At 38.3% G+C, this 12413-nt stretch overlaps 1 protein-coding gene across 2 annotated transcripts in view; it reads right to left on the reverse strand.

Annotated features, from left to right (window-relative positions):
• PDGFRA (platelet derived growth factor receptor alpha) overlaps positions 1-12413 on the reverse strand; it is an 83336-nt gene that overhangs the window by 43367 nt on the left and 27556 nt on the right. For both annotated transcript variants that reach the window (XM_067468768.1, XM_060778521.2), the window contains exons 3-8: positions 10062-10376; positions 8617-8883; positions 7045-7175; positions 4112-4283; positions 3827-4016; positions 1371-1486 (exon numbers count right to left, since the gene is read on the reverse strand). In XM_067468768.1, the coding sequence (XP_067324869.1) occupies positions 1371-1486; positions 3827-4016; positions 4112-4283; positions 7045-7175; positions 8617-8883; positions 10062-10376 (1191 nt within the window). The remainder of the gene's footprint in view (positions 1-1370; positions 1487-3826; positions 4017-4111; positions 4284-7044; positions 7176-8616; positions 8884-10061; positions 10377-12413) is intronic.

The following is a 12413-nucleotide window of genomic DNA, read 5'->3' on the forward strand; positions in this document are numbered from 1 at the left end:
CTAGCTACACTTTAGGAATTCTGTCTGGGCACCTTGAAATAAAAGTTTGCCAACATTTTTAGAGTTCAACAGAAAGAATTTAAGATCTTACAAAACCCACACCACTGAATGTTGTATAATACAAAACTGTCATGAGGAAAAACAGTTTATAGTTTACAGAAAATGCAGTACAATAAGCAAGCAACAGTATCAGTGGGCAAGGAATGAGAAGACATCACTATGGACATTTTCCAGATTCTTCTATAAAAGCATTATACAACAGTGGTCACCAAGATAAGTTTGTGATTTCTTGTCCCTTTAACTTACCCCTTCCTCTCTTCAAATTAAATCCATGTGAAAGGGATTATTTTCTGACTTTCAGCCAGGCAAAGCAGATGTTTAAATGTGTCAACATCTGGGACAAAAATAATTTCCGAAGTATCATCCACAGATATCAGCAGTTTGCTCCTAGCTAATCTGCCGTGTTATTGACTCTGATTTTCAGAAATATGATTTATGCCATATGGTGTTTCTTGACAGAATGCAAATACTAAATATGCTATGACAGATAAATTTACTTTCTGGGGTCAGACTTAATGTACAGATTGTTATTTATTCTAAAGGCTTATAATAAGGCTAAAAACCATGGAATAAGTGAGCTATTTAGATTACATATGGCTAAAGTTTGGTCTATCATCTAAAGAGTAGAGGGGGTGTTAAAATTGTTCTAATTTTCAAATGGAGGGGATATCAATAAGATGGCTGAATGCTTCTCTGTGGTATGGAAAACATTTCCAACACATAAAATATTTTTTTAAAAGTCAAGAAAGCTATTCCAATTTAAACTTATCTCTGCTCTAATTCTGTCCTATGTATACTAATTGTTCATCATGTCAATATGTTTAGATTTAATTGGGGGAGGCTGTGCTTCAAAGGCTAGTAAAGAAATAATTCTAAACAAATGCATTTAAATAATTTTTTAAAACCCTACAAACTATAATCTGAATGTGCTATAACTGTGTAGTGTGACAGGCTCCTTGATGCCAAATCCCAAAGAGATTTGGTACTGTAGCTAAATCAGGGAGACTAGTTTCTACATGGATAATCTATAATGTCTATATGGCTATTTCCAATTTCAGTTTTAAACCAATCTTGTAAAACCATTAGTTATGATTTGCTCAAAGTTACTCAGTGTCCTTCATGGCTGAACAAGGATTTGAACCCAGTCTCCCAGGTCTAAATCTTAAAAAATTAGATTTTCTGCATGCCGTCCCAATTCAAATTCACTTGTTGGCCCATGGATCCCCCATGCATGAAACGGATCCCCACCTTTTCTACTTCTGTTTCAACACTATACTTTAATATAGACTTCACCCATTCTAGATGTTTACCTTGTATGAGCAGAGAGAAAGTATATCTTTGAATTTCATCTTCATTCTGTGCTACAAGAGTGTAGTACCCACTGTCTTCTTCCTTGGCACGAATTAATTTTAGCACACTTTGGTACCTATAGAAAATAGACAAAACATGGTCACTTTTGCAAAACAGTACAACTACATGATTCTAAGGAAACAGAACAGATACACTGGAAAGCAATTATGTGAGAAAACGACATTTCCTATAAGGAAATACTCCTTTTTTGGAACAAAGTCTTTTTTTCCTGATCCTGAATACGTTGATATGGAAATTAATCCTATTTAGAAAGTGATTGTCTTTCAATAAGGCTCTGTGAAAAGAAGTTCAATTTTCTGCTCATATAGTTCTGGATGCAACTTCCTGGTTTGACCAAAGGTTTAGGAAATTGGGGTGAGAGAAGTGGGGAAAGCTTGGATCTGATGTGCTATTCCCAAAAGCAAATCTAGGTAATGATCTAGGTCAGGGGTTCTCAAACCTTTTAAACAGAGGGCCAGGTCAGAGTCCCTCAACCTGTTGGAGGGCTGGATGATAATTTGAAGGGGGGGGGGGGATGAATGAATTCCTATGCACACTGCAAAAAACAGTAGTGCAAAAACACTTTAAAACAATACAATAATTAAAATGAAGAACAATTTTAACACATAAAAACTTATTACTTATTCAATGGGACGTGTGGGCCTACTTTTGGCTGATGAGATAGGATTGTTGTTGTTGTGTGCTTTCAAGTCATTTCAGACTTAGGTTGACCTTGAGCAAGGGCCGGGTAAATGACCTTGGAGAGCCATATCCAGTCCCTGGGCTTTAGTTTGAGGACCCCTGATCTAGGTAATGTCTCACATGACCTGGAGGTGAAGACTTGGCATGCCTGAATGAAAAGAATTGACAGTCACATCATTTCACAATTCAGTGCATCCCTGGACCTCATCAGATGGGCCACCAGACTCATCACATGTGGCGAATCTGGTGGTGCCCGGTGGGGGAAACCTGCCACGCCATGCCCCACATCACCTGGCTTCCCCCCTACCTCATCCCACAGGGGGAAGTATCTGCTGTCCAGCTTCCTGGAAAGCCTCCCATGTTGCCACCACAGCAGCATGGACTAGTTCCTCTATATTTTTGCGACGGAGCCCCACCTGAAGTAGTTTTACGCCATGAGATGAGAGCTGGTGGGCTCTGTCATAAAACTATAGAAGGACCAGTACATGCCACCGAAAAGTACCCCATCTAATGAGGTCACCAAAATAATTGAGTGTATTTCAATCTAACTGGAATCAACAAAAATTGAACATTTACATCTCAATGTTTTTCTGTTTAAATGACTTTATCTAAATCATACATTACAGAAGAAAAGATGAAATGCTCTAATTTGCATAACAATGTGCCTATTTCTCTGGATCACATTTTGTTTCTCAAATAGGCCAAACTTATGCAAGAGATTGTACCCTTAATTTGCTTTACTCTACCGACATGAGTGTAATACCTCAATCAGATGTAATTTTGGAACATATGTAAGAGAACACACCTATGAATCACTGGAATTCATAGGCCCCTTCTATACTGGGCTATATCCCAGGATCTGACCTCAATTTATCTGCTTCAAACTGGATTAAATGAGTCTCCACCGCCAGATAATCTAGAATAAACAGCTAATCTAGGATCAGATCCTGGGATACAGGGCAATGTGAAAGGGGCCTGAGTAACCTATTTATGATCGTGTTGCACTATTTGCAATAGATGTGATGTTCAAGCAATCACGAGTGTCTTTTGAAGCTGGTGATGGTTTTCAAAAACGATTGCTAGGTTTTGTTCAGATTCATAATTTGGAAATACAGAAAATAATTGCTTATGATCAAACATAAGAAAGAAACAAAGCTGAGGTAAGGGAAATTTGCATATCCTTTGTGAGCAATTGCAGTATAAGAGAGCACATACAAATAGAAGATGTAGAACTGGACGTTTGCCCATTATGATGGGGGGAAATACCTGGAGCCTATGGAAAAGAAAGAAGGAAGACAAGAAATGGAAAACTGGGATGTTTTCGATAGCTTTTAAAATTAGGAAAGGGGGGATATATAGTGTGTGGGGGGGGGGGCTGTCCAGCCTTCTTCAGACATCTACTATAAGAGTGGTACCAATGGCCTAAATCCAGTTATCTGTAGATCCTACAGATGCTGAGAGAAAATGAATGAACTCCGCGGCTTCATTCAGTACAAAAGAAGACATACGTTTGTAAATGGTATCAGACACATGACAATAATAATATATATATAAACTGGTCAAAGATAACAGGATGGGAGGAATGGGAACAATGTGAAATTGGTTGGAGTCTCTCTGAAGAATACTTTCCAAGGCAATCCTTTGGTTTGCAATATGGAGAACTAATGGATTTGCTAAGACATCAACCGATAATCTTGGCACATATTTTATTCACCTCGTCTCCTGGATCTGCTTGGAACTAGTGACAATCTCGGTGAGATTCTCCATCAGAGTGACATTGTCCTTTAGCCAAAAGATTCTGGGCTCTGGATATGCATGCACACCAACTATAAATTTTTTAACTTCATGCAGATTGACTGCTTCCATGGGATTAAAATGGGGCTCCAGATGAATGAACCCTTTATCTGTGGGAGGACAAAGATTTCCATGAGTAGCTCCTCAGGACAAGTTTTTAGCATGTTCAGTTAAAAACAGTATGGTAACTAGAAACAGACTGTACCATGAACTGTAATGACGGTTCTTTTTGTTTTCTTTAAGTCTTTGGTCACATGATGAGCTTCACACTCGTAATCTCCACTGTCGCTTACTGAAGCATCAGGAATGGTCACATTGTAAATCAGTTTCTGGACTGGCACTTTGATGTCTTCAAGTGAGATGATACCTTTGTTCTTCTGCAGTTGGGAATTAACAAATATGTTCATTAAATAGGTTAGCTGAGAAAATAATGTGGCATCCTTATGATCTATTATCATTTTCCATACACACAAAGATCTTCATAGGAAGCTCTCTACCAGGACCCACCGTAATCCAAGGCCAAGTAGGTGAGATGAAGGGTTTTGTAATTTGTTTGGAATTCACTCCCCACAGGGAAGCATTAAATCAGTTCCCTGCTTAACCTCTGGAGACTAGCAAAGACTTTTCTTTATCTCAAAAAAAAAATGTTAAGAAGATAGGATTTATTTATTTATTTATTTATTTTATTTGTCGTGTCAGGGCAACCAGTCAATTATATTACATTTCTAACAGAACAAAGCAAACAAACAGACAAAATACAAAATTTGTGAGTTTGGTAGTTGATTAAATTTCCTTTGACCAGTATCTGGCTACTTGGAGGATAGATAGATGTCACTACATTGCGGTAAATGAGAGAAACATTTGTGCTGGATTTAATAATATTTGAGATCATTTTTACTAGAATAAAACAAACAAAGCAATCCTGAAAGAATCCCCTAATTCTCCCCCCATAACTTTCCCCATCACTCTATCTCTTCTTTTATTAAAAAGATAAAAAATCACAAAAACACAACTCACTTCTTCCTCACTCAAGACAAAACAGCTATTAAAATTGTATAATATACTTCTATCCTACTAATTTTGTTTCTGTATTCTGTATTTTATTGTGTTGTATTGTATTTTGGGGCTTGGCCTCATGTTAGCCACCCTGAATCCCCATTGTGGAGATGGTGGCGGGGTATAAATAAAGATTATTATTATTATTATTATTATTATTATTATTATTGCTAAATATAGACAAAGACATGAGTAATAGTAATACAAACCATTTGAACATTTTGACTGAATTTCGATTCTTGTAATTTAATCTGTCATACATCATCTCAATTCCCCCCTCTCCCACATTTTTTCATTTTAATCTAAATTTATTTTTTATTATTTTATTTCATTTACTATACTTCTACCCTACTCTTTCACCCCTTACAGTTTGGCCACTTCAGTGCCACATTGCAAAAACACAGTGTATAAACTGAAAGCATTGCAGTTCAACCTTTTTCCTAAATGATATCTTATTGCATTCCCCGGCATTCACAACGTTCTTATTTCACCAATCCAATCCCCTACATAAAAAGTCACAATCTGCTCCATCCCTATCTCATCCTGATTTTAGTATTTTTAGCATTTTAGTTTTTATCTTGCACATGCAGCCCGCTCATTGTTATGTTATGTTATTTTATTTTACTATGTATGATTTTGCTTTATCATCTTTGTACTCATATGTTGTATGCATTTTATTGTGTTGTTATTGTGTTTTGGTTTTTACTTTATTGTAATATGCTGTTGGGCTTGGCCTCATGTAAGCCACCCTGAGTCCCCATTGGGGAGATGGTGGCGGGGTATTAAATAAAAATTATTATTATTATTATTATTATTATTATTATTATTATTAAAGAATTCCCAGTTCATTTATCCCAGTCCATTCTCAGTATTTTCTTGTCCAGCAGAACATCTCTCAAACAGTAAATTGTCTATTTGATTTTAACATGTTTCTCTCTTGAGGAAGGGATAATCTAACCACATGCACTTTATGTCCAATAACAAAAGAAAGGACATCCACACTGAATTATTGAATGGTAAGGGTATCATTAGTGGAATATTTCCAAAGTGAAAAAAACCCTATATTTTCAATGATCCTGCAATGTAAGAACGCCTGGAGTACAATGACATTGTACGATAAAACGAAGGCAAAAGCGGGCTAATGCATTACTATGATGGTATAACAGCATGACATAAAAATGCCTAGATCCAAGCCATTCTGATGAATTACTGAAGGCTAAAAAGGGCATAGGAGTGCACCTTTTTAGGCTTTTATTTTACCTCACAGGCATCACCCGTTGCAATTATCACAATGGGTTGGATCAAAACCCCATTGGGCAGGCTCGTAGCCAGGATTTTGTTTCGGGGGGGGGCTGAGTTTGGTTCGGGGAGGGGGGCTGAGTTTGGTTCGGGGAGGGGGGCTGAGTTTGGTTTGGGGGGGCTGAGTTTGGTTCGGGGGGGGGGGCTGAGTCTGAGTGAAAGAGAGTCTACCCTAGCAAACCTTTTGCATTCTTACCCCAATACCCCCATGCATATGGGATATATTGAGCATGGTGATCAGATCATGATATGAATAAACATAACAGTTTAAATAATATACCAGTAAGGCCTTCTCGTGGACCAACATCAGAATTTCAGGGAGGGCTGAAGCTCCCCAAGCCCCCCCCCCCCGGCTACATGCCTGCCATTGGGATTTGTGACTAAATAAGGAACTCAATTAAGATCTTTATGGGTCTATGCAAAGTGCTACACTCTTCAACATAAGTACTTTCTCATCAACATAAGTGCAACATGTGTGCAACACTATAAACACTCAGTTTTTGTTCTATTATGTTTTCCAGGTTCAAGGGACTGTTATTATTTTATAACCATAGACCCATTTCCTGTCATCCCCATATGTTATCCATCTCACCATAACATCTTGTAGAGCTCTACATACTAACTTTATTGTTAGTAAAGTGTTGATTCGTAATACCGGCCTAATAGAACGAGAAGTTGGGCTCATCTGTTTTTGTTCTATATACATATATATTAAAAAGAAGAACCAAAACTCCACCTACAATACTCTGTGTCCATTTATGCAACAACAAAGGGAGTATTTACCACTTTCCCTGGATATTTCCACTCCAAGTTCACAACTTCATTATCCAAGACCACACAAGTTACAACAATAGTTTCTCCTGTTTTATACACAGTCTTAAGGGATTCAACCTCAACTTGAAGATGGGAAGTGGCTGCAAGCAGAAAAAAATAAAATTAATACAGTTAAGAAATGCAGACAGTACAGAGGGTTTTAAATAACTGCTGGTTGTTACCAAGTATTTCATATTATGTGGGGTACCCTACCCATTTGAAGCACTACCTTATTGACCATCCTGATTTTGCCAAGCACATCTTCCTCTAATATCCTTTAAGTCACTAAACTTCAAAGCATGCTGACACAGCTGTGACTTTACTAAATATATGACGCCACTCTCCTGATGTGGTAAAGCCACATCAAAAGATCCAGAAGGATATATAGGTTTACCATATACACTTGAGTATAAGTTGATTCGAATATTCGCTGAGGCATCTAATTTTACAACAAAAAACTGGGAAAACTTATTGACTCGAGTATAAGTCAAGAGTGGGAAATGCAGCAGCTACTGGTCAATTTCAAAATAAAAATAGATACCAATAAAATTACATTAATTGAGGCATCAGTAGGTTAAATGTTTCTGAATATTTACATAAAACTGTAATTTAAGATAGGGGTCTGATTAAATCATTATTCTAACCTTCTTCAGTGTAAATGTGCTTACGTATCCTTCCAATAATAATAAAGAGAATAAAATAATAAATGTAATAAAAATAGAGTAAAATAATGAATGTAATAATAACAGAATAAAATAATAAATGTAATAATAACAATAATAAATAGAGTAAAATAAATTTAATAATAACATTAATAAATAGAGTAAAATAATGCAAATGTGATAATATTTTTTTGTCGTGTCAGGAGCGACTTGAGAAACTGCAAGTCGCTTCTGGTGTGAGAGAATTGGCCGTCTGCAAGGACGTTGCCCAGGGGACGCCTGGATGATTTGATGTTTTTATCATCCTTGTGGGAGGCTTCTCTCATGTCCCCGCATGAAGAGCTGGAGCTGATAGAGGGAGCTCATCCGCCTCTCCCCGGATTCGAACTTGCGCCACCGGGGGCTCCTAATAATAATAATAATAATAATAATAATAATAATAATAATCAGACTCTCTTAGTACTATTATTATTATTATTAAATTTATTATTTTATTCTGTTTATTATTATTATTATCAGAGTAAAATAATAATAAATTTAATAATAAACAGAATAAAATAATAAATTTAATAATAATAATAATATTAATAATAATAATAATAATAATAATACTAAGAGAGTAAAATAATACATAACTTTGACTCGAGTATAAGCCAAGGGGGCTTTTCAAACATAAAAAAGGGCTAAAAGACTCGGCTTATACTTGAGTATATACGGTACTTTATCTTTGCTTAACATATTCACGGAAGAATAAGTGCTCAGGGAAACACATTCCCTAAAATGTGATGCCATGCTGACCTTACCCTAAAATATCATAATTGTACCCTTCAGATACTAATAGGGGGCACACATTCATTATTTGCAATTGAGAAACATGTACCTTTGTAAACGTAGACAATAAATTCACCAGACAGGAACTCCACTGCCTTCACAGTGGTCCTGCATGTATAGGAACCCGCAGAGAAGTTTCCAATGAAGCCTTGCCTGTTGTCATAAAAGGTGTACACAACTTTCCCTTCACCGTTAGTTAAAGTTACTTGAGCATGAGGATCACTTGTGCGGCAAGGAATGGTGGAGGTCTCGTCTTCCTCAGTAATGACAATGATTGAATCTTCAGGAGATGTAGGGACAAAGGGGACAGCTGGATCTGTTTGGAATAAGATAGCGAGATTCATCAACAGTGACAGAGGAGTAAGTGGTTACTTTCACATCTTCAGCTTCTATCCTGCACCTTCTCTACTTAGGATGGAGTAGAAACATCCTCCAAGACTTCGATGATAGTTTTCTCATGCCCAGGTGAGCTTCTGACATCCTGGACACAGTTATACAAGTGGCGGAGCAAGTTGAACTGGATGGCCCTTGTCTTCTCTTCCAACTCTATAATTCTATGTTTGGAATCTCAGTCAGGCACTGCATTGATGTAAATTATGTTACACAAGCAATTGTGTTTTTTCACAGAAAGTCCTCAATTGTTCCACAAATAGACACACAATTATTTCTCACACTTTTCACTTAGTGGATGGGAAAATAATTAGCCATTACCCAATGAGTAAGCAGAAGGGCATTTGGTCTGCTGCACAATCTGTTAAACTCTAGAATATTTTTGCACTATAATAAAAATGTATAAGGCCATGTCCAGAAATTTCTCAATTTTTATTAGTGGGTCCCTTAGTGACAATATCAATCATAGCTGATGAGTTTCCCTGAATGAATGTTTACCCACCACTACTATCAATCTTCCCCCATGATGTACAGACACAAAGTAAGTTGGGCAATCTGTAGGGTTACACTACAGAGTGATCATGATCTCCAGGAGATGCAGGGAAATTGGAACTGAATATTGTCTGAAATCCTCAGCAAGGACACATAGAAAAGGCATAAGGTAAGGTAAAGGTTTTCCCATGACATGAAGTCCAGTCGTGTCCGATTCTGGGGTGTGGTGCTCATCTCCATTTCTAAGCAGAAGAGCCAGCATTGTCCATAGACACCTCCAAGGTCATGTGGCTGGTATGACTGCATGGACCTTCCCGCCGGAGCGGTACCTATTCATCTACTCAGATTTGCATGTTTTCAAACTGCTAGGTTGGCAGGATCTGGGGCTAATAGTGGAAGCTCACGCCGCTCCCCGGATTTGAACCTGCAACCTTTTGGTCAACATGCTCAGCAGCTCAGCGCTTTAACCCACTGCGCCACTGGGGGCTCCATAGAAAAGGCATAGGACAAACAAAAACAAAAAAATGGTTTCTAATAAAAATCCCATCATCTCTCCATTCAAAAGCCCTCATTGATAGCCTCCAGTAGAGATGCTGAAACAAATTAACTCACCTGGCACAAAGATATAAATATCCTTTCCCTCAACCTCTCCTTCTTCTTCTTGGGAATGATTGTAGTAGCAAGTATACAGTCCAGTATGAGAAGCGGAAGCATTTTTCACTTCCAGCACAGTCACAAAAAAGCCGCTATTGTTTTCTTCACTTCTGATGTCTATAGTATCGTTGTCTTCAGGTATTGGATGCTGCCAGTTTACTTCACTGTCTCCAGAACATTTCAAAGTGAAGGGGGAATTCAGCTGCACCTCCATTTCATCTTTGTTTGGAAAAATAGAAGGAAACAAAGTCTGGCACGAGGCTAACCATGGACCTATGGAAACAGATGTATAAATGTTATTAGGAAGGTTTTTGTAACCACAACATTTGAGGGGAAATTATGAGATCATTTGGAATCTCAGCCCCTTTTGTGTACAGGCTATAGATCTGCCTATGGTGGAAGACTTTAAAAACATACTTTTAAGTGATAAGCCCAGATATCTGAATAGGTAGGACTAGAAAATGGAGGTCCCAGCTGAGAACCATGAGAATAGGTTCAAAGGTTTTTTTAAGGCACCATGGTCATCATTTTAATATGTCTTGTTCTGCATGATTCAGCCATACACATGCTTGTACTTTTGGTCTTACATAGTCATGTATTCTGTATCCACAAATTCAACCATCCCTAGTTTGAAAATATCTCCCCTACTTAAGCAAATCTTGATTTTGCCATTTCATATAAGGAACGCCATTTTACTCTGCTATTGGACGTAACAGAACTTCAGCATCCACAGATGTGGGGTGGAGGATTCCTGGATACAAACTCCATTGGGATACCAAAGGCCCACTCTACTGTAGGCAAAAGTATGATAGCTAGGACCCTACGCTGGTTGTGCAACCCGTGTCTGAATTAATGAGGGGAACACATGTGCGAGACAGCACAGCAAGTGAGAGACGTAGCTATGTCCAAGTTTTGGCAACATTGTTTGCCAGAAAGGGGGAGAGGGAACATTTCTATCCCATTTATCATCTTCATAAGCCATTGTTTATCATTTAACATTAAATAAGTCTTACATAACTTCACCCTTATCCTCTCCCACCTGAATTAAATTACTTCACTGCTATCCTGTCGCAGCTGCGTCTCTCACTCACGCACGTCTTCCCTTCATTAATTCTGAGCCGCGTTGCACAACTAGCGTAGTGTAGGGTCCCAGCTATCATACTTTGGCCCGATTGTATATATAATTGTCTGTGTATGGGGGGATTGTTTGTTTGTTTTTTTAAATACTTGTGTCGTATTATTGCACAAATTAGATGTTACTAGGTGGAAATATGTTTGCACTAGTGACATGAAAAAGTGTATGGGGATTTGTTGGAAAGATTTAGAAGGGGGAGTGCCATTGCCTTCCTCTGAGGCTGAGAGAGTGTAATTTGCCAAGGGACTTCAACACACCCAAATCTCTCCCTCCCCCCATTTTAACAGTTCTAATTGTTCTTAAGACACACATCCCTTCAAGGACAACAGAGGGATATCCATTTGTGTCATTTGATGGTCTCCATGATGTTTCACCAGGGAACTGGAGACCATCAAATGACACAAACAGATATCCCTCTGTTGTCCTTGAAGGGATGTCTGTCTTAAGAACAATGTCTTCTGTCTCCCTGAGAACAAGGAGATTTCCAGGGAAAGGAGAACAGCCCAGAGTAGGGGTGTCTGCCATAAAAATGATGCCTTCTGTCTCTAAGCAGATAGTTGAGCTGGGAGGAGGCAATCCTATGTGATGGGAGTAAGTAAATTCTCCATCTTCTTTAAAGACAAAATCCCATGTAAAGAAGAAGACACTTCCCCCAGTTCCATCTGATGAAGCCTGCAGTTGCCTAGTTTCCATAGCTGAATGGGGATTTAGACCATGGGGTCCCAGAGGTCTCCAACACTCAAGCCATTAAACAACACTGGCCCCATGTATTAAACAACTATATGTGGGGTACAATGATGGCTTAAAAAAGATTCTGAGGTGCCCAAAAGTAGCTCTTCTATACTCTAATAAGCATGTATCAGATCACAACTTATTTCTAGGTAGAGCCAGGTAGTGCTGACCCACAATTTTTCTAAGGTGTACCTAAGCCTACCCATTGCCTTTGTCTTTGCAGCCTCTACTCACTAGGAAATGAAAACTGTTCTTGAAATTCTTTTGCAATGTTTCTATCCTTTTTCTCCCTCTTTGTGTTCTGTTTTTCTCCTTGTGTTACTCTTCCTCAATGAACCAGTCCTTAACCTCCATGACACTGCCCTGCTGGCTTCCGTCTCATTTTTTGTGCTTGGCACCTAATTTTTTCCACCATTCCCATGCCACACCCATTTTCTACTAAC

Source organism: Anolis sagrei, chromosome 5 (genome assembly GCF_037176765.1).
Source record: "Anolis sagrei isolate rAnoSag1 chromosome 5, rAnoSag1.mat, whole genome shotgun sequence".
NCBI classification, from domain to species: Eukaryota; Metazoa; Chordata; class Lepidosauria; order Squamata; family Dactyloidae; genus Anolis; species Anolis sagrei.